Below are 26681 nucleotides of genomic sequence, written 5' to 3' on the forward strand. Positions count from 1 at the left end.
TGCATCTATAATATGGTTTGGTTGGTCAATAAGGGTATTGAAATAGCTATTTAAAATATTACATGTAGTCTTTTGGTTTTTCATGATGTTACCATCGTGTCTTCTGCTGAATGATTCCATGATCATTATCTTGAGACCTCCCAAGATACTTTATTTATGTTGTTAGTCTGCTTCAAAGATTAACAATTTAAATTTTAGAAGTTTTCTTTGCCTAGTTGTATTTTTCCTTAAAATTTGTAGAACAGCAGCTTTATAAAGCAGGTTTAGATAATGTGTACTCTAAACGAGCCTCATCTGATTTGGTGGCAGTTTCAGTCTGGGATTATTTCCACTTTGGCAGTGTTTAACTACCTTTTGGATTACTCTGACAGGGCCATGAACAGAACTTATTCCATTTGTTGTCAGATCCTCAAACTCAATTCTTCTCTGCTGGTTTGCATTTAAAGGCATTATAATTTGGTCTATTGAAAGTTTACTTCTTCAGAACAACCTTTGGTATTTTTTGGCATAGTTGAAATTTATTCTTATCACCTGACAAAATTGGTAACAATAAAGAAAATCTAACATACTAATTTATCTTATCTATAACATTTCAGCTGATTGTAGCATAATCTATTCCAGTGGAGCATGTGTCCATTACACTAGTGTCTGAGTTTACTATTTTTAGAAGGTTATGTGAGCTTCCAGTCTACTATACTATTTAAATTTGTGTCTGTGTAAAATATAGCAAGATCATTGGGACCAGTCTGGCCAGCTACCCTACTAAGTCTATCCATAAAGCACATTACATCTGTATGCGGCTTTTCGCGGATGATGCTGTAGTATACAGAGAAGTTGCAGCATTAGAAAATTGCAGCAAAATGCAGGAAGATCTGCAGCAGATAGGCACTTGGTGCAGGTAGTGGCAACTGACCCTTGACATAGACAAATGTAATGTATTGCGAATACATAGAAAGAAGGATCCTTTATTGTATGATTATATGATAGCAGAACAAACACTGGTAGCAGTTAATTCTGTAAAATATCTGGGAGTATGCATACAGAATGATTTGAAGTGGAATGATCATATAAAATTAATTGTTGGTAAGGCGGTTACCAGGTTGAGATTAATTGGGAGAGTTCTTAGAAAATGTAGTCCATCAACAAAGGAGGTGGCTTACAAAACACTTGTTCGACCTATACTTGAGTATTGCTCATCAGTATGGGATCCATACCAGGCCAGGTTGACAGAAAGATAGAGAAGATCCAAAGAAGAGCGGTGTGTTTCATCACAGTATTATTTGGTAAGCGTGATAGTGTTACGGAGATGTTTAGCAAACTCAAGTGGCAGACTCTGCAAGAGAGGCACTCTGCATCGCGGTGTAGCTTGCTGTCCAGGCTTCGAGAGGGTGCATTTCTGGATGAGGTATTGAATATATTGCTTCTGCCTACTTATACCTCCCGAAGAGATCATGAATGTAAAATTAGAGAGATTCGAGCACACACGGAGGCTTTCCGGCAGTCGTTCTTCCTGCGAACCATACGTGACTGTAACAGGAAAGGGAGGTAATGACAGTGGCATGTAAAGTGCCCTCCACCACACACCGTTGTGTGGCTTGCGGAGTATAAATGCAGATGTAGATGTAGATGTAGATTTGGTGGGTCATTACCCCAATCACTTCAAGCTTAGTTAACATAATTTCGGTGTAGTACCACACCTGTCATGACGTTCCCTGCAGTAACTAAGCAGCTTTTTGAAAACTTATCTAAAATTAAGTTAGTAATTTTGATTAAACAAAATTTAATTTAGGTATTTTATATATTCATTTTTTTCATTGTATTGTAAAACCAACATCACTTACATTGTATGTATCTTTCATTCTTCTTAAATTAGACTGGCAAGGAACAGGTATTACAGGCTACACTACTGTCAACATGGATGATTTTGTGAAAAAGCGTGAAATGAGGAAGAGGCTTCTGTTGAAAACAGATACAACCACAATCACTAAGTAACCTTCTAAACTGTAATGCATTTTCTTTATGAAGAAAATATCCCAAATTTTATGAAGAGTACATATGTGCGCATAGTGGTGATTTCTTGACACCTTGGACTCACCAGATCATCTTGAATAGGTGTGACATAGGCACTCGTTAACAGGACTGGTATCACCTCTTAAAGATAAAGGAACGTGATGTACAGTATATGAATTTTTATTTTGCAACCTGTGATTACCATTTTAGCATGTTTCAATAAGACTGTGAAAATTATCAAGAAAACTAGATTGGAAATGAATAAGTAAAATAAAGCTATGTTGTAGAAAGGCAAACAACAGTCTTGTGCATGGAATTCAACAGTAATAATATTGCAAGTGAAAGTACATGACATAATTACGAGTAATCTTTGTGTGGTTGGACACATAATGAGGGTGAATTAATAATGATAGAGAAAAGTGATGATGTGGTTCACAAGATACCACTGTTCACACAAGTCTCTCATAGGAATTTTGGAATATCCATACTACCAGATGGTAGAAGAAAGATGATGCTCATTTGATTAAAAAATTGTTTGTACAATTTCTGATGCTAGTTTCCTGTAATGGGTTGCAATGTTTACCATCAGCAATGATATACAAGTCACACAGATAAATTGTTGCAGTCAGCACACTAAACAACTGTATATCTCATTTGTATGCATTTATATTTTGCAGAATTTTTGACAGTGTCAAGATTACTGTCTCTATTTCATAGAAATCATGTCTCAAGAAGATCCCATTCCGTAACTTTTTCCATTGTTTTACATTGCAGCTTTATATGTTTAATGGAAGAAGCTGGATTCAAAGTGCTTGATTTTAGTATTCTGAAGACACATTTCAAAGTAAAGGTGGAAGTACTTAGTTATTGCTCTTGTGAATTTCCAAATATCCAGAATACACAGAGAAGGTAAATTTAATTCAGTTTGTTTGTTTATTTACTAATATGGCAGACAAAATTTAGTGGTACTTAATTGGCATCATATTAATTACGTCGAAAGAAAACACAACTTAAGGGACTCCCCACCCCCCTTTTCTCTCTCCCCTTCCATTGAAATCTAATTTATTATTCTTGTTATACAGAACTCAAAATCACATTAAAATACTGGAGTAAACTATCTTTGTACAACACGTCTCTTTTGATACTGTTTACAGAGTGTGGAGAAAGACGATATCCATGACAATGGGGTGATACCTCTCGACACCTGAGACCTAGGATCAAGTTTCTCAGGTTCCTCCAGGCGAGAGATTATGCATTCATTCTCCTGCTACTCTCCTCAGTAGGAAGCAAGCCTTAGCAATGTACGCACAAAGCACAAACAAGCGCCAGAAGACAATCAACAGTCGAGAAACAGCTCGAAACTTGGAGGCCAATGACTACTTTCCCGGTAAGAATCCTTCTTCAAACTAATGTGTGCCTCTCTCTCTCTCTCTCTCTCTCTCTCTCTCTCTCTCTCTCTCTCTCTGTCTCTCTTAACAACTTTTTGTTTTTTAATATTATTATGCAATTATTCATCTTTTTTCAACAATAACACACCATTTTATTACAATCTATCAACTGTTTGATAGCAAATTGAAAGTCATGTTCTCTTTTTAGTGGATGTGCTGTTTCATAGCTATAAGCGTCCTCTTTTAGATTCGGTTTCAGTTGTATTGGTCAGACAAATGTTCCTGACTGCTATTTTGTTTTCATTTTTGTGCTTCATTATTAGCACCAAAGTAGAACAAATAAACCAAGAAATTGCCCCTATTAATTACTTGTTTTTATCATAGAAATTTATGCCATTTTAAGCAAAAACATTCTTCCAAATTGTCTTTTTTCTTTTATATTTTGAGTTGTCAGAAAAAATTAGCCATTTTTGTTTCCTTGAAAATTAAATACTACAAAAAACACCTACTCTTAGATGTATGAAGCTGTTTAATGAAACATATTGGACCTATTTGTAGACTTCATTAGGGTAATAGCTGTTATCATGGTAGGTCTAGTCAAAGTGATAAGCAAATATTTGCTCTCAGTTGTTGTAATATGTGATCATTTAAATTAACATTGCAGTCTCTGTACCATGTGCTTCAGCATAATTCCTTAAGTTACATCTCTGAAGGCTGGTAATTTCAGAATGTGATATACAAGTGTGTGTATGTCAGTAGACGTCGTCTTTTATGGACAGGTTCACCAAACTCTATGAATCACTTATTTAATGTTCATAAGCTGTTTAGTTTTGTAATATTGACAGAGGAAGGGTGGGCACATACTAAGCCTGAAACCAAAATTACTGAAACAAAGCTGAAAAATAAAACTTAAAAATACAGTTCCATTCTAAATATTCACAGTTATACTAAAGGAGTGGTAAAGTTTCTTCAAATTGTGAGTAAGAAAGCACACAGTATGCAGGTGATGATAGTAACAATGAAATAACAACTACAAGTTAAAAAAATAAGTTACACATTTTATGGCAGGCCAAGTAACTTTCATTTAATACTCCACTGCACTTCTAAATGGCACAGATACATGACACTATTTTTCAGCATTGTCATCATCTCTGCAAACAATGGTCAGAATGTTCTATCAATCATTCAATTCCTCAACAATAGACACTCACTCCATTGTCATGGAGTCATTTGAGAGCCACTGTGTGGACACCCTCATTGTCAGGAAATCTGAGAGTGTCACAAATCAGTTCCTCAACTGCCTGGATTTTGTCATCTGTGATGGACACTGATAGCTTCCTTCCCAATCAGCATATCCCATGCCTGTGTACCTTCGGTCAGATTGTTGTCACTATGAACATGACATTGTAATTGATCCACATACTGCAATAATTTCATGGTGAATCTATGTGCAATTTAGACATTTTGTTCACAAGAATTGTACTATCCTGCATACTTCAACTTTTTATTATGTTTCCAGTTGCTATGGTATTTCATTCCCACACTGTGATGCTTCTGTTATCCATACTGCAGCAGAATTGTCTGTGGAGGAAACCCTAAACATGTAACCTCTTCTGACAATGCAGCACTCTCATTGTGCAGTGGCCGTAGCATGGTGTAACATGTGTAGCTTACTTACTGAAGTCCTCTCGTATAAAGTATAACATGGTGGATATGATTGTACCTCTGGACAGTTCTTGAACCATAAATTCAATTACTTGCCTGCTTAGCTTAACCCTATGTTGTATTGTTATATCTGGTTTAACATTATAAATAACTTCAATTAACTAATTTTCATTCATTGGAGATGATGACTTATATGTGTAGTTGTGTTGTTTTCTTTTATTAGTCATGTATCAGATGTCTACATGTCACATTACACTTGATTTTACAGGGTTGAATCGAGTAGAGTTTCATGCAGATGCTGCATATGAAGATACACTTACATATCAGTATTATAATGCCGCTGAGCGAATTCATGGGAGAGCTATGGAAGATTGGCTTCGGCCATGTATTTCATTCAGAAATGCATTCTGCCATTCAGGCAAGTATCTGTTAAAAAAGAGTATTGATGTTTGCATACAAGTGACAACAAATACAATAATATACAGCATGCTTTGTCAATGTGGGTACCCAGATAAATGGCAGTAAAGTATGATTGATTAATTTGATCTTTACGTAGGAGCTCATGATAAAGGATAACCTTCATTGATGTGTACTGAGTATATATTAATTAAGAGAAGCATCTGTCAGAAACTGCATCACTAAATAATTATTTTTAACTGTTTTTAGTTATTTGTGTTTTCTTGGATCAAACTTAACATAAAGTGGTTAATGGAAACCTGCTAGTGTGAAAAAGGTAATGCTTTCTCTGTTTACTTTCCACGATTCTGTTAGTATCTACATGAGTAAACTGATTCTACATTCTCTAAAAATATTAGTCTAATACATTGAGCATTTCTACTTGACATGTAGTACACAGGAATCTTCAATACTTAAACATAAATAATGGAGTAATTTGTAGAAGATGATGGGAGATTGTTAACGATTTTCATATCATAATATGGGATACTATTCTGACCTCTACATAACTACTGGTACTGTATATCCTAGGTATCACTGTTCCATAGTTCTTTATTTATTCATACTCATCCTCTGAAGATAAGAATAATATGAATTTTACCAGAGTTTTGCCAAACCATTTTTAAGGGTGGAAATAGATTTTTGTTGACTGTATTCTGAATACACTTACTGCAATGAATTTTTAATCCTTTATAAGGGTATTAATCAATCCAATCCCACACTTTGAGACAAAGGTGGTTAAGGGAAATCTGCTTAGTAGTAACACGGATTCTACAAAGTGACATGTCAGCTAATTGGGCATTTTGCTGTTCATATGTGTCATGGTCACTTCATAGCTGCTGTTGAACAGTTACTTTTTTTAGTGACAGCAATTATGTAATGATATTTATTGCAGGTCACATTAAGGAAACAAACCTAGTGTTACATATGAATACTACCTACCTTGCTTGTTTGCATATCACTTTTTCAAGAGTGCATAAGAAGCATAATCTTAGTCTCTACAAGAAGCATATCCCAGTATTACCAGTCAGTTTTTAAGAGACAGTGGCTAGTGTGATGATGGAGTGATAGAGTTGTTGACAAAGACAGCTAAATTGGTGACACTGCAGAGCTCATTGCAGTTTTTCCTACCTTTGGTTATATGCACTACTCTAGACATTGATAATTTTCCGTCACATGCAAGTAATTAAATTGTTGTAAGTGTAATACATATCCTGTAAGATGAGACACAAGAAAAGATTGTATCTTATTATCTGCCTTCACAAATATATGTCATCCAAACAAATAATCCCTATTTTAGCTGATATTCTACAAAATGGGAACATCTCAGCCCATCACAGTATATGCTTGCACCCATGTTATTAACACAATGCTTTAAACTACGTTGAAGCTTCTCTTATGCATCTTATAATAAATGCAGTTTTTTTTTCTTTTTTTCTTTTTTCTTTTTTTTTTGGAAGTGTTCCTTGTGTGTGCTTATGGTGTTATAAACAATAGCAACTCTTTTTATTTACTTTGTGTAGATTACAAAAGAAAGGTGAAAATGAGTCAAAATATTTTAAAATGTCAAGACAGTTTCAGTTTTACAAAAATGCTGTACACTTGGAAAATTCTGCTGGAAGATTTAATTACCAATAGTTACATGTGAATCACACCTGAGAAAGTAGTGAAGTAGTGAACTGCTGCTGTAATAGTCATCATATTTGTATCCTTCCAGTGAGCCGGGTGAGATATTTAAGAACAATTTGCCTTCATTTTGCCTGATCTTGATACTCTTCTTGTCTTGATATTGTTTCCCAGTTCTTTCCTCTAGTCTACAAATTTTCCTTAATGTGAGCTAGCCATTTTTTTATGGATTGTCCTATGGGTCTTTTTTCCTGCACATTTCTATACAAGTATGCAAGTATTATTTTGGCAGGCAGTTATCATTCATTCTAAAGACACCCATACCTGGGGGCAAGTGTGGGGATCCCCCCCTCCCCCAGCTCCTGGGGAAAGAGAAAACTGGTGTAGCCAGGAGTTTTTCTTTCAAGAAAATTATTTAAAAATCAGTATTACACAGGTTTTCAATGGGGTCATAATTGGAACTTTAGTATGGCTAATTACAAGTTGTCATCCATCTTCAAAAACATCAAAAATAAAGATCTAACCCCCTTCTCATTACAGACTATTGTATGCGTCATCCTCTTCACATGTCCAAACCAGTTGAGTCATGCAGCACTCAGTCATTGATGGATTCTACTTGCACCTCTCCTCTGATGTCTTCATTCCTAAATTTATCTTGTTTAGTCTTCTGCAAGGCTGACCACAGAAACTTCATGTTGCATGCTTGTAACTTGCTTGTATCTGCCTTTCTGATTATGCACCACTCCAAGCTGTATGAAAACATCAGCAGGACATATGTTTTAAACATAGTTTGTTTGGTTCTCATAGGAACACCCTTGTCTCACACAAGGTTCTGCATCTCATAAAAAAAAATAGATTCCTTTGTTACTCTGTTGTACACATATGGTCTGGTAGTTACATTCCTTGATATTGTACTTTCCTGGTAATTGAAAGCTTCCACACATTCAATTTTCTCTTCATCTAGCATCAGGCTGCTCTGGGCAGATGTACTGATCATCATCATTGCTACAGGTTTGCTCTTGCTTACTGTCAAGCGGTACTCATTAAACTTGGAGTTTCATTCATCCAATCTTCTCTGTACCTCTAGTTCCATTTCCCCAAAAACAGCTACATCACCAAAGACTAAGACTCTGATATCACCATTTCCTATCACCTTGATTTCTTTTACAATCACATCCATAAATGCAATAAAAAGTAACAGGGGAAGAACACTACCCTATATCACTTATCTCTGTGTCCTGAATGACCTGCCATTATCCACTGGCACACAACTTTTGCAGCCTTCATATAGCATTTGCACTCTCCTAATTAAGGAGTTTGGAACCATTAGTTTTCCTGAACACTCCCAGATTGCTCACCTTGGCACACTGTCATATGCTTTTTCCAAAACCAGAAAAACAATTATGAGATCTTTACTCCCTTCCCAATCCTTTTCCTTTAACTGTCTTAGGGAAATATGAGGTTTGTTGTTCCTCTGCCTGTTCTGACTCCATGTTGTTCCCCTTCAAACTGGTTTTCTGGCAATGATCTTAATCTTCTCTGAATAATCTTTTCCAACTTCTTAAGACAGTAAGATAACAGGCTGATTCCTCTATAATTAGAACATTCTCCTAGCTTCTTTCTTTAACAGTGGTATTATAATTGCCTTCTTCCAGTCATCTTCATTTCCCTCCCAAGACTCCCAGTGTTTGATGTAAACATTGTATTCCTTGGATGCCTGCAGCCTTTATCAGTCTGCTGTCAATTCGACTGGCCCAGCTGACTTGCCTCCTTTCATCTGCTTCAAGGCATTCTACATCTCTGCCTACATAATAGGCAATTGTTCCATTTCAGGTTCTAGTACATTATTGATTTCCTGTTCCTCTTTTATCATTTTCTTGCCATTCAGTAAAGTTTTGAAGTATCTTTTCATTCCTCTCTGATCCTTTCTGCATCTTGTACTATAGCTTCTCTATCTCATCTTCCACCTTTTACCAATCCCTGTAGCATATTTTTGTTTCAACTGCTGACCTCCTCCAGTCTTTGGGTGAATATTTCCCTACTTCTCTCCTTTTCTTCCTTCACAAACTTTTGACCTTAAGTCTGTTCTACCTATATACCTGGTCCAATGTGGGTAGTACTTCAGTATGTACTGACCTGATTCCATGGGTTTCTTTTTGTTTCTGCATACTTTAATTTTCTTTGCTATGTTCCATTTTTTTAATAGCTTCCTTTCATCTATCATTCCACCAGTTGGTTTCCTTCTGTTTTACTTTACCATTTGTTCTACCACAGACTTGTACAGTGCAGTTAATTAATCTTGTCTTAAATGCTCCCCACTCTTCATTTGCACTTCCTGTTTCATTTGTTGGTAACTTTGCTGTTATCAGACTGATAGATGTTCTTCATTTCTGCTTCCTTTAGTATCCATTCTTTTATCTTAGTCATACTTTTTGAACAGGTTGTGATTGTCATTGTTTCCTTCAGATCAGCTATAAAGAACCTTTGATCATTATCCAATGATTCTGTTGCTATGATTTTTACATCTCTTATTCTTCCTCCAATGTGTTTGTCCATTATCATACAACTAATAATCAAATTACTTCTTCCATCCCAGCCTGCTATAATAATATGTCTAGGTTTTCTGATAGTTCTGTTCGCAGGTGGAAGTTCCGGTCATGAGAGCTTCACAATCAGTCTGGTGCTGTCATCTTCTTTTATCACAGTACTGAATAAGCCATTACTTAGAGTAGATAACCCAAACTGTTGTAGAGGTTTCTTTAAGGTTCTGGAAATTCTTATGATCACTTCTCGTTATATTCACTCTTTGATCAGTTTTTTAGCTGATGATAAAAAAAACATTTTGAGCTAAACTATAAGTTGAACAACCACAATGAAAGTCACAAAAAATATTTTCATGTAGACTTCACCTTCTTATCTAGAATTCAGAGTGGAATTTTTTGTAGGAATCATACCTCATTATCAACTTCTTCTACAAATTATTTGATTATCTAGATTCCTTTTAGCTGCATGGCATATGATGGTGATCACTGTGAAACTACTTGGCAAGCAGTAATTTATTGTAAAAAGTCCTCTGCAGTTACAAATACAGGTAATTATTTTCTTTGAATAACAGCAATGGAATCAAGTTTCCATTCTGTATAATTTCAGCTATGTCTGTGATGACTGGCAAAAGGATACAATCATTGTTATAGGACTAAATTTATAGAGGAGAAAAATATTAAGCAGTCACTGCAAGATGAACAGCAGCTATTTAATAAAACTGAGCAAGCAAGAGCTTGTTTTCAAATTAGTGGCATCTAATCTCAAATTTAGAGAGAGTGGCTTGATTGCAGTGAACAGCTTCAAGCGGTGTAGACTGCAATTTCTGTACACAGATGAAGATGTTTGCATAGGATATAGTAGGAGAGAGAACACCATCAAAATAATTTTCAGACAAAAGATAAAAAAAAAGCAAACAACTAATATTATTGCTACTACTATTAACACTGAGCAAGAAGGTGCAGTGGTTAGCACACTGGACTTCATTCAGGAGGATGATGGTTCAGATCTTCATCTAGCCATCCATAATTAGGTTTTCCATTATTTCCCTCAGTCACTCCAGACAAATGCCAGGATTGTTCCTTTGGATAGAGCACATTTTGTATTGGAGTATTGACTGCTTAAACTAACTTGGTCCCAAAATGAAACTACATGGCATAAATGTGTGTGAGGATGTCATAATTCCTGATGACAAATATTGGTCTGCTGATAGAGTTAGCTCATTTATATTCTAAAAAAGCATCATCAGTTTGAAATTTGCAAAATGAATTTATTGTAATATATTTGACAAAAAATTTTTTAAACTGCTGCTCGTGCAAAAATTGTAAATTAATATTTGATACAGATATGCAAAATGCCTTACTGTTACATGTAAAAAAAATACATTCATCAGTAATGCAGTTCAGTTTCTAGACATAAAAATTATTTGATTTTATGTATGACTTTTTGCATTTATGCACCAAGTTTCAATTGATTGTGAATACTGCCATTTTACTGTGATTAGTAATTACTGAAGAATTATGATTCAGTACTTGTTAATTAACAATTCTGTTTGTTAACAAATATAAGTTTTTTAATAAAAGTAAAAAAGTATTGTCACAGTCAAGATTTGAAATACCGACTTCACAATCTTTCTTTCCATGAACAATACGAGACTGGAATAGAAGAGAGAACTGATAGAGGTACTCAAAGTACCCCCCACCACACACCGTCAGGTGGTTTGTGGAGTATGGATGTAGACGTAGATGTAGATGTAGATGTAGATAAACCTACAAGCTTTTACACTAAGCACTCGGCAACCAACAAATGTGTTAATAAGCTGCAAATGTTTTATACTTAACAGCACTCTGAAATCATGTATTGATGTTGGGAACTTGTGTCAAGATACTTAACTTCAAATCCTGTAAGTATAAAGGCATTTGAAGAGTGCCAGTCCGTAACGTCCTCTTGTAAGTCAAGAGTGCACTGTATGTTAGAAATAGCCTCTCAGGCAACAGAGTACATGTGAAATGCAGTTGATTCCTCCCACCCTCTCTACCCCTTTCCCGTGCCAAAATATTGGAAACTAAGAGTTGGTTGAAACACAAAGTAGAGTGTAGGGAAATTTTTGACAGCAGATGGAATTTGTAGCAGAAAGATACACTCCTGGAAATTGAAATAAGAACACCGTGAATTCATTGTCCCAGGAAGGGGAAACTTTATTGACACATTCCTGGGGTCAGATACATCACATGATCACACTGACAGAACCACAGGCACATAGACACAGGCAACAGAGCATGCACAATGTCGGCACTAGTACAGTGTATATCCACCTTTCGCAGCAATGCAGGCTGCTATTCTCCCATGGAGACAATCGTAGAGATGCTGGATGTAGTCCTGTGGAACGGCTTGCCATGCCATTTCCCCCTGGCGCCTCAGTTGGACCAGCGTTCGTGCTGGACGTGCAGACCGCGTGAGACGACGCTTCATCCAGTCCCAAACATGCTCAATGGGGGACAGATCCGGAGATCTTGCTGGCCAGGGTAGTTGACTTACACCTTCTAGAGCATGTTGGGTGGCACGGGATACATGCGGACGTGCATTGTCCTGTTGGAACAGCAAGTTCCCTTGCCGGTCTAGGAATGGTAGAACGATGGATTCGATGACGGTTTGGATGTACCGTGCACTATTCAGTGTCCCCTCGACGATCACCAGTGGTGTACGGCCAGTGTAGGAGATCGCTCCCCACACCATGATGCCAGGTGTTGGCCCTGTGTGCCTCGGTCGTACGCAGTCCTGATTGTGGCGCTCACCTGCATGGCGCCAAACACGCATACGACCATCATTGGCACCAAAGCAGAAGCGACTCTCATCGCTGAAGACGACACATCTCCATTCGTCCCTCCATTCACGCCTGTCGCGACACCACTGGAGGCGGGCTGCACGATGTTGGGGCGTGAGCGGAAGACGGCCTAACGGTGTGCGGGACCGTAGCCCAGCTTCATGGAGACAGTTGCGAATGGTCCTCGCCGATACCCCAGGAGCAACAGTGTCCCTAATTTGCTGGGAAGTGGCGGTGCGGTCCCCTACGGCACTGCGTAGGATCCTACGGTCTTGGCGTGCATCCGTGCATCGCTGCGGTCCGGTCCTAGGTCGACGGGCACGTGCACCTTCCGCCGACCACTGGCGACAACATCGATGTACTGTGGAGACCTCACGCCCCACGTGTTGAGCAATTCGGCGGTACGTCCACCCGGCCTCCCGCATGCCCACTATACACCCTCGCTCAAAGTCCGTCAACTGCACATACGGTTCACGTCCACGCTGTCGCGGCATGCTACCAGTGTTAAAGACTGCGATGGAGCTCCGTATGCCACGGCAAACTGGCTGACACTGACGGTGGCGGTACACAAATGCTGCGCAGCTAACGCCATTCGACGGCCAACACCGCGGTTCCTGGTGTGTCCGCTGTGCCGTGCGTGTGATCATTGCTTGTACAGCCCTCTCGCAGTGTCCGGAGCAAGTATCGTGGGTCTGACACACCGGTGTCAATGTGTTCTTTTTTCCATTTCCAGGAGTGTAGATTAGACTGCAGGATTTGAAGTTAAGTATCTTGACACAAGTTCTTATAGTTACAAGAAGAAAAATTGGGTCTAGCAAGGTCCAGAATGAGTATGACTGAGTACTGACAAGCATAACAATGGTTGATCGATTTAGATTAATAATCTGACATTTTCTACCATCCGTAAAAGTAAGATACATTGATAGAGGGGTCACCAAAAGGAAGCATAAACTCAATAATACCATCATATTGTAGCACAATGTAGAGACTTTAATGTGCCAAGTATCTGAAGTATTTAACACAGACTTGATTTATATTCTGAGTTATTCACAGCTAAAACAAAATACAATGAGTAAAATAGATCTTAACCTGTTTTTACCAAATCAAAGTCCAGTACAGCAAGGCCAGAGCCAGAAATTTTACTACGGTATGTTGATGATCTCCAGAAATTTTAACTTGAAAGTTCAGGACTCCACAGCCAAGTCATCATACAGAATGAACAAACTCTTTCCATGTACCAATATGGTAGAATCTAAGTTTAGCGGCTCTTCGCAATCAGTACTGCTAGACAATATGAAATGCCTGGTATGGTCTATGTGGGTCCATAAATATAGTCCATGTGCCATAACTGAGAACTCCACTGAACATACTGTGAGCATCCCCTGGTATGGGCTGCATTTTCTTGTGAGTGCAGCCTAGCATGGACTGTGACATAGGTCAGTGATAATGTGGTATCTGTATCAATATTGGAGTCTGAGCCTGTGTCACCATTAGCAGGGAATACAAGAGTGTTAGCTGGAAAAGTTACATGTTATCACTGGTATGAACAAGCAGTCTTGTGAAGTATAAGTGAATAGATTGCAGACAAATGCCTAGAAGAACTAGTTTGACAACCACCATGCAAAAGAAATATTTTAGACTTTCCTTGTTGTAGCGGCCTCTTATTAGTTAGAAGGCCAACACAGCTGACACGTAAGATGGGTTGCCAAACCCCTTTCAGGAGCACAGAGAGAAACATAACCAGCAGGCAGAAAGACAGAAACAATAACAGACTTTGCAAATAAACACGGAACTACTTCGCCAAACACCATGTGACAGTGTTCCATCAATCAGAACTCGTATGACTCGTGTAACACTCTGCAGACCTGGCTTTATAAGTATGCATAGACCATCAGACCGGCAGTGTTTATCAACTGCTAGGAACAGCTCTGGCCAGTACTTATGCTGGCTCTAGCATTCTATTCACTCACCATAGCATTGTAGTAGCATGTTGTATTTTGTAAAGTAGATTTTGGTCAGTATTTTCTTCCATTGTCTTTTTTCCTTATTTGGTTTGCCGCTGCAAGAGTTGTGGGATTTTCTGGTTGTTCTTGTGTTCAAAACTTAGTGTATGCCAAGAAGGCATTTTTCTTTAATTATAATAAAGTGTGTTCAGATTGACTGTTAGTTCTTTCTTGCTGACCGCAGGATGCAACATTGCTACAGACAAACTTGATATTTTCTAGAGTGTCACAAATCAGAGATATAGATGATGCTATTACACGAGCATAGTCACTAAAGGTAGAAAGGTCATCGAGGAAGCTAGTGCACCACTTGTGTTTTATTGAATGAAATGGATAGACTGCTACTCACCACATAGAGGAGACATTGAGAGACAGATTGGTAAAATGAAAAAAAAAAAAAAAAAAAGATTACCTTTGCGGCCAGAATGACTGTGGCCTTGGTGTACAAGTTGTACATGTGTGGGTTAGTGTGTTTGAACTGTTTCCGATAAATGGCTTAATTCGGGCTCTTAACAGCTATCAATCTTTTTCCAATGTGGGTGTCTGCTACTAAACACCTCCTGTATGTGGTGAGCAGCAGAATAATTGTGATTACAGCTCAAAAATGTTGCAAACTGTGTTCTAGATAAATACATAACAACTAAACTAAGTAAGGACAGCAAGGACTCACCTTGGTTTAATGGACTGATTTCGAGAATGTTGCAAATCAGGAGACAACAACACATTAACTACAAAAGGTACTGCAGGAAAACTGATAGAGAAGACTCATTGGCAACTACTGCATCTGTAAGAAGGGCCATGCTTGAAACTTGCAATAATTTTTGCAGTAAGATCCTGGTGAAGGATCTATCTTAAAATTCGTGGAAGTTCTGGTAACATGTAAAGTCGATATCAAATCCAAATGTTCCATTTAATCCTTTGTTGATCAATTTGATATTGAAACTAAAGACAAAATATAGAATACCGAAATATTAAATTCAGCATTTAAAAATGCACAATACACATCAGGATACTGCCGTACTAATATTTGGCAATTGCACATATTCAGAAATGTAAGATATTGATATGGGCTCACTCAGGACTGAAAAACAATTAAGACTACTTAAAGTAAACAAGCACTATGCCTTGAACAAATTCCAGTAAGATTTTACATGGGATATGTTGTAAAAATTGCCACTTTCCTACTTGACCTTTTGGGAGACCTGTAATTTTTATTCGAATATTTTTTGTGTTTGGTTCAAATGTTATTACAGTGAATGCTGACAAAGTCTTGCATTATAGGTGGAGATTACCCCTTAAATTCAACACTCTGTAAATCATGGGATGATGGGTCTCATACAGAAGAAAATTACAAGCGGCGTTTGAAGGCAGCCTTTGAGCTTTATTCCAAACTTGGTAAGGTCTGAATTGCTGTTTCTACTGAGGGAGTTATTATTATACTACACCAAAGAATTATATGTAAATAACTCAATCTTATTGATTTAGGTGTTAAATATTGGACACTGTATGATACTGATATTGCTCCAGAAGGAGACACTCTTGAAGAAACACATCATTTCATAGATGAGTCCACTCAAGTTATACTTGATCTACAACAGCGTACTGGTATAAAACCACTTTGGGTTGCTGCTGACCTCAGGACCAATTGCAGGTGAGATCACTTAATTAAAAAAACCAAGTTCATGCAAAGGTTTAATGAGTTAACATGCTTCTTTACCTATATGCTGTATTGATTGTAATCAGAGCATATAAGAATGTCATTATTTTGTTTTATGCAGCTTCCCATACATAAAAAATATTAGTGGAAGTGAAAAGGGTGTATGATTAGGGATGATGAGTTCACATGAATCCCTAAATAGTTGTTTCTTCTTGTTGCCTCTCTGGCATACAATCTGATATTTCTTTTAAAACTTTTGTTTGTGAATAAACTATTAAGTCTGGAATGTTGAACTACAGATTTCCAACAACCTTTTCTTAAACTACTTTTTACTAGAATTAATGGTTCAAATGCTGTAAATAAAAAAGACAAATCTAAGATATAATTTCAGCACTCTATAAATCATGCTGTATTTTCTTTAATGATTTCATACCTAGCTGTCATTTTCTTGGTAGCTGTTGTATATAAGAATAAAATTCAATTACCAGTTGCACAGCTAGGAAATTGTTTCGGTTTATCAGTTTCAACATCTTAATCTGTTGTTGTCAGTAATCCATAAAATTTGGAATGTTGTAAATCATTAGAACTTGGCTAAACTAATATTAAGTAAGTTTCTGTAATCTGCTTCTTATTCTTTACATACATACATGGCCCAATTCTAATGATTTGTAATATCCCAAATTTTTTAGACTTCTGAAGATGGCACATTAATCTTTTGAAACCAATTATGTAACACACTTATGCATTTTATTCTGAAAGATTTTCTTTGATGTTAAATTTTGTTGACAATGTGAACTTATTCCCAAGAATTAGCAGCTTTCATTTAGTTAATACTAGGAAAAAATCCAATAAACACTTTCTGTGTTACATTGTTGATTATGCTAATATATACTCTGCAGCTCATTGTTTGTGTAGGATTTGTGTAAATTTTATTTTATCTGTTATTAACTTCTGTTGTTATTTTCATGCACTGACTCATTCCATGACCATGGAGGTTTGCTCCTCAGTGTGGTCCTATGGAACTAGGTGTGTAAGATCAGATAAATAAAAACAAGTGGAAACAAATGAATATGTATGACATACACCTCATTTTGTAGTTAATTTGAACTTCTGATAATAAGTGAAAACAGTGGGCCTGAAGGAATAACCATAAGGACAGTTAAAATTACATTATATATGGCACACTCTGTGTTTCAGATATGTGAGTGGAGCTGTCACAAGCCCAGAGGCTTACATAACTGGCTATGCAGGAGCACAACTCAAGAAAGCTCTTGATATTGCACATAAGTTGGGTGCAGAAAATTTTCTTTTCAAGGGGTTTTATGAGGGATATACTAGCATACTGAACACAGTCATTCCTCGCGAACTACGCATCTATTCACGTGTTTTGAAGATGATTGTAGGCAAGTATGATGTAATATATTGTATTACTTTCTTGCTCTAGTATCTTCCAAACCATACCTGTGTGAATGTGTGTGTGTTTTATTGTAATATGATGGAGTAATTAATCTAACAGTTGAAAACCCAGTGTGGAATAATGACAATATTATGAAAAGGGAAGATTGCTACTCATCATAGTGGAGATGTTGAGTCACAGACAGACACAACAAAATGACTGCTAAACAAGTGACCTTTCAGCCAAAAGGCCTTCTTTTAAAGTAGACAGCACAAGCAAGCACAACTCAAAGACACAAGACCATTCAAGAAATTAAACTGATTGCTAGTAATATCCAGCAGACTTTCTTCATTGTGTGCTACTCAGTGCTTCCTCTGGTAGCAGTCTATCCTCTTCGCTTAGTTGCAAATGTCAGCCATTTGAACTATGAATATGAGGATTAAATATAATTTTTGGCAACTAATTTCATAGTATAATTAGAGCCTGTTAGTAATCTTATTGTAACCAAACATCAATCAGACTGTAAAATTTTCTGGATAACTGCATCACTCACAGTCATTTAAACATCACTTTTAGCAGGTAACCATCAGTAATTTGTAAGTTTCTGTTAGGTTCGTAAATGAGAAGTGGATAGGTTGATACGAATGTCTGCATGAGGATACATTATTACTTACTGAATAGAAGAGTCGTTATTATTCAAAGAGTTAATCACCTGGATTTTGTATGAGTAGTGATGTAATTCTAACCTCAAAGTCCTGTCAGAAATTCCAAGTGCAAAACTCTGTCTGCATGCTGATCTCTGGGGGCTTCTTCCCACAGCAATACTTACACATTCCACATTCTTGGGAGTTTGCACTGTCTTCTCTTTGCTACCTCTTTTCCTTGTTGTTTCACTGACGTTTTCGGAGTTTTCAACCCAAGTTTTTATTGAGTTAACTGAAGCCATCGGCCTTTTATTATTAATTTGAAAATGCACCCGGAAATGATGCTGAGTGGCTACATAACTACCACTTTGGTAGAATGCTTTCACTGCAAATGACTGTTGTTGCTTAGTCCACTGATCCATGGCTACTGAAATGCTTTGTGTTAGGGAATGCAATGTGGTGACCTTGGTTACTCACCCCCGACTACTTCCAATGCTTCCACGCACTAATAATGAATGCACATTTGACTGCCGCACCCTGTACACCTCTTCTACAGAACAAGTGCTCATAGCTCTTAATGTATTCATTTTAGAACTCATGTTTACTAGACAATTGTTTCTTGGTTTGGTGCATACTATCTCCTCCAAAAATATGGAAAGCAATGAGCTTGCACTTTGACACATTTGTTTCACTGTATCAAAGATGAAGAATTGCTCACAGCTCTTATGGTTTACACTTTAGAACCCACATTTACTAGACTTCTTTGCTTCAAAAAATTGTTCCTGTCATATCAATAAATACTGATCATCCCTCCTGGGACACTCTGTATATACCTGTCTCCTGCTCAACACCTCTCTAATCAGTGACAAAATGGTATGGGGAGACATTAACTGTAATTGAAGGCATTTGATAAAAATAGTCATACGGATAAGATATTACCTAAGAGATAGAAAAGAGTGTGTGTGTGTGTGTGCAGAGCAACAATCGTGCTGCTGAGTACTCTCTTCTGACAATGAAGAGAAGAAGCATTCGATTGATGTTCTAACACATAGTGGGGGTAGGAATCTTCAGAAAAGGCAATCATTTACTTAAACGTGAATGATTTATCTATTCATATAATTGCACCAGCTGTCCACACTTTCAATTTTTCTAATATAAATAAAGATGTAAATTCAGGGGAAGCAGCAGGAATTTTTGGATGAATTTCAAATGTCAAGGTTTCACAGCCTATAATTCCTCTCCTCCAGAGCAAAGATGGAAAGAAAGAATGAGAGAGACACTGAAAAGCCATAAAATATATTAAAATTTATCTCTGTTTCTTAATCACGGGGCCCAAGAGACATAACACTTTCTGAACTGTTTGTTGTTCACTGTTGAAACACTTTTTTTGTTTCATTGTTTTTCTATATGCCTGAAAATATTTCCATATGCTTGAGATTTGCATATGTGTTATTATGATAAACCTAGTTATTTTTATACCTTGACTTTGTTTAAAGAAACAGAGGAAGGTAAGAATTTAACATAAACATGATTTAAGTTTACCTGTTCATAGCCCCATAATCATCATCATTATCATCATCATCATCATCATCATTAACAACATCAACAGAAGCAACAGCAGCAGCAGTGATTTGACATCCACTGCTGGATAAAGGCCTTCTCCAGACCTCTCCATGCCATCCAAGTTTTGTATATAATCATCTATGTGGCTCCTATATGTTGTCATAAGTCATCAACCCACCTTTTGTTTCATTATCAGCTCAGCCTTTTTGTATCTCTTGGAATTCTGCTAAGAACTTCCTTGGCCTGTCTACCAATCATTGACCTGGTTTATGTTTTTGCACACCTGCATTTCATTTTCATTACACTTATATCTCCCACTCTAGTTTTTTCCCTGATCCATGTATTTGTTTTACAGTCTGTACTAGCAAACCCACTTATCCATTGTTCACACACCAACACTCAGCTTTTTTTAGTGTTTAAATGTCCATATCTCACTACCACAAGTCAAAACTAGTTTTACACACTAAATTGTACATTTTCATTCTCAGGCTTGTAGGAAGCTTAGTTCTGAAAACTTCATGTTGTTATTCAAAATCAGTCCAGACCACATTTTACTTTTCCATTTATTTTCTTCCTGTAATTTGCTGTATACCCACCTATACTTACACCTTTGATGTAAAAAGAGCTTTCTTGGTGGGAATTTTCCATTGCTCTGCAGTATTTAAGGGAACTGATCTCCAATTTTCATAAAATTTAAATAGAGCCATAAAGGATGGTACTAAAAGTCCATATAAATTACACATTTTCCATCTCACAGTATATTCAGAGCTTCAGCAATAGGGTATAACATATTATAAACTCTTTCATGTAGTCAAACTGTCTCTTATAGAACATTTTAAGCACAAAGATGTCTGTAACTGCATAGATTTTTCTCAGATTAAATAAATTATTTTCATTGCATGATAACACCTACTCAATCTTGTAATGCCAGCTTTACTCTGAGCTTCTCCTAAAACATTCCCAAATGACTTTGGACAACAGTGCTTCACAAAGTAATACATTTTTGTGGTTTTGCAGTACACTTGGACTAGTACTATGTATTAATTTTCATCATGGTTTTCAACACAATTAGCATCACTTGCAGTGCACAAATTTACTGTATGTGTATCACATCAGCATTGTGTTGGTAACTGGTAATTGTGTCCTATGATATCTGTGCTGTAATCAATCAGCTTATAGGTTATCAACCTTTGTCACAATCATAAGCATCATCTTCATCTTTGCAAGTCATGTCTTCAACTTACTCCAACTTCATTGAACTTCTGAAGAAAAGACTGAATACTTCCCATATTCACATGGAATTATTTCAGAATATCATGATCACCACAATCATCAGCATCATCTTCATTTTCAACAATCATGTCTTCATCTTCCTTTAACTCCATTGCATTCCTGAAAGGGACACTGGATTCTTTAGTAGCCAGGTGAAAATTTTTCTGTTAACAGTTTTGTTTCATTAACTTGTAAAAACCTGAGCTGAATTCTCTCTGAATTTCATCTAAAAAAAGTAAATAAAAAGAATAACATTGTGGCTACACAGCCATAGCTGTGAACTGCAGAAAATCCCCAACGTGATAATTTTTTTTTTTTTTTTAATTCACTGTAAAGGTTACCATAAACCAATTGGACCATGACTCCAAATAACATCGTCTTGTTACATTATTTACACTGTATAAAGCATTATTTATCAAAGGGAAACTGCACTGAGCAATAGGAAAAAAAAAACACTGGTTTTCTGATATGATACCCTGCGAATCATGGATGAAGGGCAACAGCTGGATTCCATATTTCTAAATTTCCAGAAACTGTTTGACACAGTGCCCCACTGCAGACTGTTAATGGAAGTCTGAGCATATGTAATAAGTTGGTGGTGGTGGTGGTGGTGGTGGTTGGTTGTGGGAAGAGACCAAACAGCGAGGTCATCGGTCTCATCAGATTAGGGAAGGATGGGGAAGGAAGTCAGCCGTGCCCTTTCAAAGGAACCATCCCAGCATTTGCCTGGAGCAATTTAGGGAAATCACGGAAAACCTAAATCAGGATGGCCAGACGCGGGATTGAACCGTCGTCCTCCCGAATGCAAGTCCAGTGTGCTACCACTGCGCCACCTCGCTCGGTGTAATAAGTTCCCAGATATGTGAGTGGCTTAAGGATTTTGTAAATAATAGAACTCAGTACATTGTCCTCAACAGTGAGTGTTTTGAAAACAAAGGTATCACCAGAAGTGCCCCAGGGAAGTGTGATGATGTGTCAACTGATGACTAGAATGTACAGCGGTCCCATCATGCTGGAAGAATATCTCCATCCTTGTAGCCAAAGGAACCTCTTCCAATAATGCTGCAAACTCGTTTTCAAAAAAACTCTACATAACAGAGCCCTGTAAGATGATGCAGTAACACAACAGACCCAATAAACCGATTATCCATCATACCACACCACACATGTACAGAGTGTGTCCTTGAAAATGTGTCTCCACAAAGGCATATGGGTTTCCATCAGACTGATGATGTAAGTTATGAGTGATACTGATACCATCATGGGTGAAAGTGGCAATGGGATTTCTTGGCAACCTCCAATTATTCAACAACAAAATTCCATTCATCTAGCTTTATCTCCTCCTTGAAGGTGGTGTATCCAGGATGATAATGATAAAGCCCAAGTATAAATAATATCTGCCATGCTCGTGTGTGTGGAATACTGATAGGTATAGAAATTCTGTGTGTGCTTGTTGAAGGACTATTTTCTACCAAGTGAATAGTGTCTTCCAATTTACCCCCACTCTGGTCATTTGCTCCCTCAGATGAAATATAACTCCTGGACACTGCAACTGTCTTACACAGTTTTCAATTCAATTCAATTCATTCATGAGTAAACACCCTTGAACCTGGTACTCTGTGGTTATGAAACAATCTGCTGCATTCTCTACAAGCAACGGCAACAGTGTTTCCATTACAAAACTGTACACAAATACCATATTACTAGACTCAGAATTTGATTATGTGCAGCACAATCAAAAGATGCAGTGGACTGGCCAACACATCTAACAACATGAACTTTAAAACAAAAATTATGTTTGATATATACTCTATAGCAACCGGAGTATCAATATGTGAAATGATAACTTATCTCTGTAACCAGCTGTATCTCTGTAACAAAGAAAAATTGAGCATGTGTTATATGGAATGTTTTATTCAAATGAATCTATTAGTTAGCTAGTAAGTTAGTTTCATATTCTATTAATAATTTGTATTACTAATCATATTGATGCAGAACAAATCATTTTACATTCACATTATGCACTGATATGTAAATATAACTACATTTGATCATCTACAAATTATTATTATAGTACTGTTGTAAAATAAAAATTCCTACCCATCACCTTTTACACATTACAAAATTAGAAATTGTTCTATACAGTAGAAGGAGTTGTCAAGGAGAAACTTTTTCAGTTTGTTTTCAAATTTAACTTTGCTGTCTCTCAGACATATAATTGGGTATGTTATCAGAAATTTTGGTGGTAGCATTGTGCAACCCTTTCTGGTGCTAAAGACAACCTTAATGTGGAGTAATGAATGCCATTTGCTCTTCTGGTTTTGTAGTCATGTACATCATTGTTCCTTTTGAACTGTAGTGGATTAGTTACAACAAACTTCATGAGGGGAAAAAATATACTGCAAAGCAATGTATTAGTCAAAATGCCTAATTATTATTTCCAACAAACTACACGAGAGAGTAAATATACTGTGAAGCAGTAGTCACAATGCCTAACTCCTTAAACATGTGTCTAGAAGATGATCATCGGTGAGCACCACATATTATTATTACAGCACATTTTTGAACAATATTTATGATCCCTCCAGAAACATCCTGTATAACTAACATCAGTAATGGGACTGTAATATGATTCTATAGTGTTAAGACAATGTTTCAAACTTCTCATTTGTCTCTTCTGCAATAGGAAAGATACAATTGTACTGTCTATAAGACTTTAGATCATTGGACAATAAATACAGGAGATGAGGAGCAGCAGCCAGGCACCTAAAATGTGGAAAACTACTTAAATTTCAAAGAAAGGAATCACTTAGTTTTCATGGAAGCTAACACACACACACACACACACACACACACACACACACACACACAGAGTGTTGTCCAACCACACTGCTACCATAATTTTCCAATACTGTGTGAGCATACCATCTTACTTTTGATAATAATCATTGCTAACTGTATGGACCTAATTTTGCTGCCTTCTCTTGGTTTCTTCTTGCAAAATGCCCAATATTACCTTATATTGTCTCCTCTTCAATAAAATTGCACTTTTTCATTGATCTTCACTACTACTGACAGGGAATTAACTTTCTAAAATCTCCTGAATCTGAGAGTTCATACTATTCATTATAGTTGTAACATTTTTCATCTGCTGTTTTATGATCAGTGAGAATCCTATCCCTTATGACAAAGAGAGACAAATGTATCATTGAGAAAAGTAGATTTATCTTTATTTTATTTTGTTCTGAATATTTCAGTGTGATATTTTATACAAAAGCCAGTCCCACAATGTCAGATGTTGTTATTTGCTTGCTGAAAGTATGGTTTGAAAAATAATTCTGTTGAATAATGGGTAATGATATATTCAGAAGCAGCTATGTTAATTGGGAGACTAATACATTTTTAAGAATCTGGTGACTCTATGGCTATATACCTTAGATTAGGTGACATGAAAACAATATTATAAAACCTCTCTATTTTATTTTTTTTTCTTCCCCCATTGTTCTAAGTATTCAGTAGCAGTACGTTAACCTACCATGCTTAATTTTCCAGATTATAAAGAAAGACTTGGATATAGAGGGCAGTTGCTTCTGGAACCATGCTATAATTATGATAATAGTAAAAACCATGATAATTTTCTTCAACACAACTACATACATAGCATCACAAGTGCACTGAGTTTCCTAAAACATTATAATTTAGACCGACATTATAAGCTCAGTGTGCCCCCAGGAGATCAGCTTTTTATGGCAGCAGCGTAAGTGTTCAACATTTGTTTATTTTTGCATTACTTTCCTGTGACAATTTGAAGAACTCATTTGTAACTGAAGCTGTGTAATTACTGTGTAATTGCATTATGTTATTTAACTTTCAGCGGACAGAGCTTAAAAAACTTGATGCTGTTGAATTATTTACAGCACTCAGTGCTATCTTAAGAATTAATAATTAAGCAAATTTTCATTAAAATCCTCCTGGATGTGCTACCATCCAATAATATAAAATACTGAAGTACCTGATAGTGCCACCTACCAGAGCACAAACACTGTGTGTGATTGGGCTCACATAATATGTGTATGGCATGTCGTGAGTGGTTGCTGGGCAATGACCTCATGGATCACCCCTGCAACTGTGTTAACAAACAGAAGAATCAGGACTGGCTTTGTAACTGTGTGGCTGATGGCAGAAAAACATTGCTCCCATATGCTTGTCGCCAATTTTCAGCAGGATACTAACAATGAGTGACATCCAAAATCCATAAATAGTGTCTCACATATACCCTCCCTCTCTTCTGTGACAGATCAGTATAATTTCAGGGCTAGTTAAAAAATATAGAATAGTCATATGATTGAATGGTAGAAATGAAGCTCATAGAAGTACTCTTTTTTTCAATAAAAGCAGTTAAAGATGTATGAAATGACTGATAACATATGCATATCAAAAGAAAAGTTTGAGATCATTTTACATAAAGAATTAACTTTGAGAAAACGAGTCAGCAATTGTCTCATACATCTACAAGATGGTTTAACTGATTGCACAAACTAATTTGGTTGAGTGAGTGAGATGCAAAAGGTTGAGATCATTTTACATAAAGAATTAACTTTGAGAAAACGAGTCAGCAATTGTCTCATACATCTACAAGTTGGTTTAACTGATTGCACAAACTAATTTGGTTGAGTGAGTGAGATGCAATTACTCAACTCCATGCTAGAAATGAAACTTTAATGAAAGTTCTATGTGGAATCCAGTGGTTTTGCACCAATAAAGCTGAAATTGATGTCACCTACCAGTGTTTCCTGGGATGCAAACAGAATTATTCATATTGAATGTTTTGCAAAGAGTAAACCACTAACTGGCAAATCTTCAAAATCTTCTGAACCAACTAGATGCTACAACAAATGATAAGAGAAACCGGTTGCAAAATCAGAAACTCGTATTTCAGTAGGACAATACACCAGCCCACAAAAGTGATTTGACTGTTGGAAAACTGAAGGGAATTAAGTAGAAATTGTCAGAATACTCACTCTGTTCACCGGATTTGGCACCATATGACTTCCATATATAAAAAATTTGTGGCTGTAAAACATTTTGAGCCCAATAAATATAGGATACTTTATAGAAATTCCAGAACTGTACTTCAAGGATGGAATTTACACACTGGAAAAATAAGACCTAAAATGGACCTACCTTGAAAAATAAGTGTTCCCAAAAAGCATAGCATAAATTGCCAGGCTAAGTGACTTTTTGCCTTGGCCTCATATTACCCACTCTTTCTAAGGTTTGCATTTGTTCATTCAGCTCAAGGTGCTATGTATTAAATTTTGAGTGTTTTTTGATCTATGAACTGTCTTCTCATTTTCCAAAAAATGAAATATGTGGTTTGCATCAGTTATAGTTATTTGTCTTTTTCGTGAATCTATCTTCCAGTATTTTAAACTTGATCTTTATATCTCATTACCTGGTCAATATTTGATTATGAAAGTAGAATTCTTTCTCTATTTCTGTTTAATTATGCATTCTGTGTAACTGAATAGTCAACAATTTAAGAGAAAGATAGATTGCTACTTACCGTAAGGATGACACAGTAAGTTGTAGACAGGAAAGAGAAACACACACATTCATTCACATAAGCAATCACA

The 26681-nt window shown here is 36.7% G+C and overlaps 1 protein-coding gene across 1 annotated transcript in view; it reads left to right on the plus strand.

Moving 5' to 3' along the window:
- Positions 1-3255: 3255 nt before the first annotated feature.
- The window catches only part of LOC124607233 (xylose isomerase-like), a 39713-nt gene continuing 16287 nt past the window's right edge, over positions 3256-26681 (plus strand). The window contains exons 1-6 of the mRNA XM_047139505.1: positions 3256-3397; positions 5332-5481; positions 15795-15908; positions 15999-16164; positions 17368-17573; positions 24598-24802. Coding sequence (XP_046995461.1) covers positions 3310-3397; positions 5332-5481; positions 15795-15908; positions 15999-16164; positions 17368-17573; positions 24598-24802 — 929 coding nt within the window. The 5' untranslated portion in view covers positions 3256-3309. The remainder of the gene's footprint in view (positions 3398-5331; positions 5482-15794; positions 15909-15998; positions 16165-17367; positions 17574-24597; positions 24803-26681) is intronic.

The sequence above is a fragment of the Schistocerca americana genome, chromosome 3 (assembly GCF_021461395.2).
Source record: "Schistocerca americana isolate TAMUIC-IGC-003095 chromosome 3, iqSchAmer2.1, whole genome shotgun sequence".
NCBI classification, from domain to species: domain Eukaryota; kingdom Metazoa; phylum Arthropoda; class Insecta; order Orthoptera; family Acrididae; genus Schistocerca; species Schistocerca americana.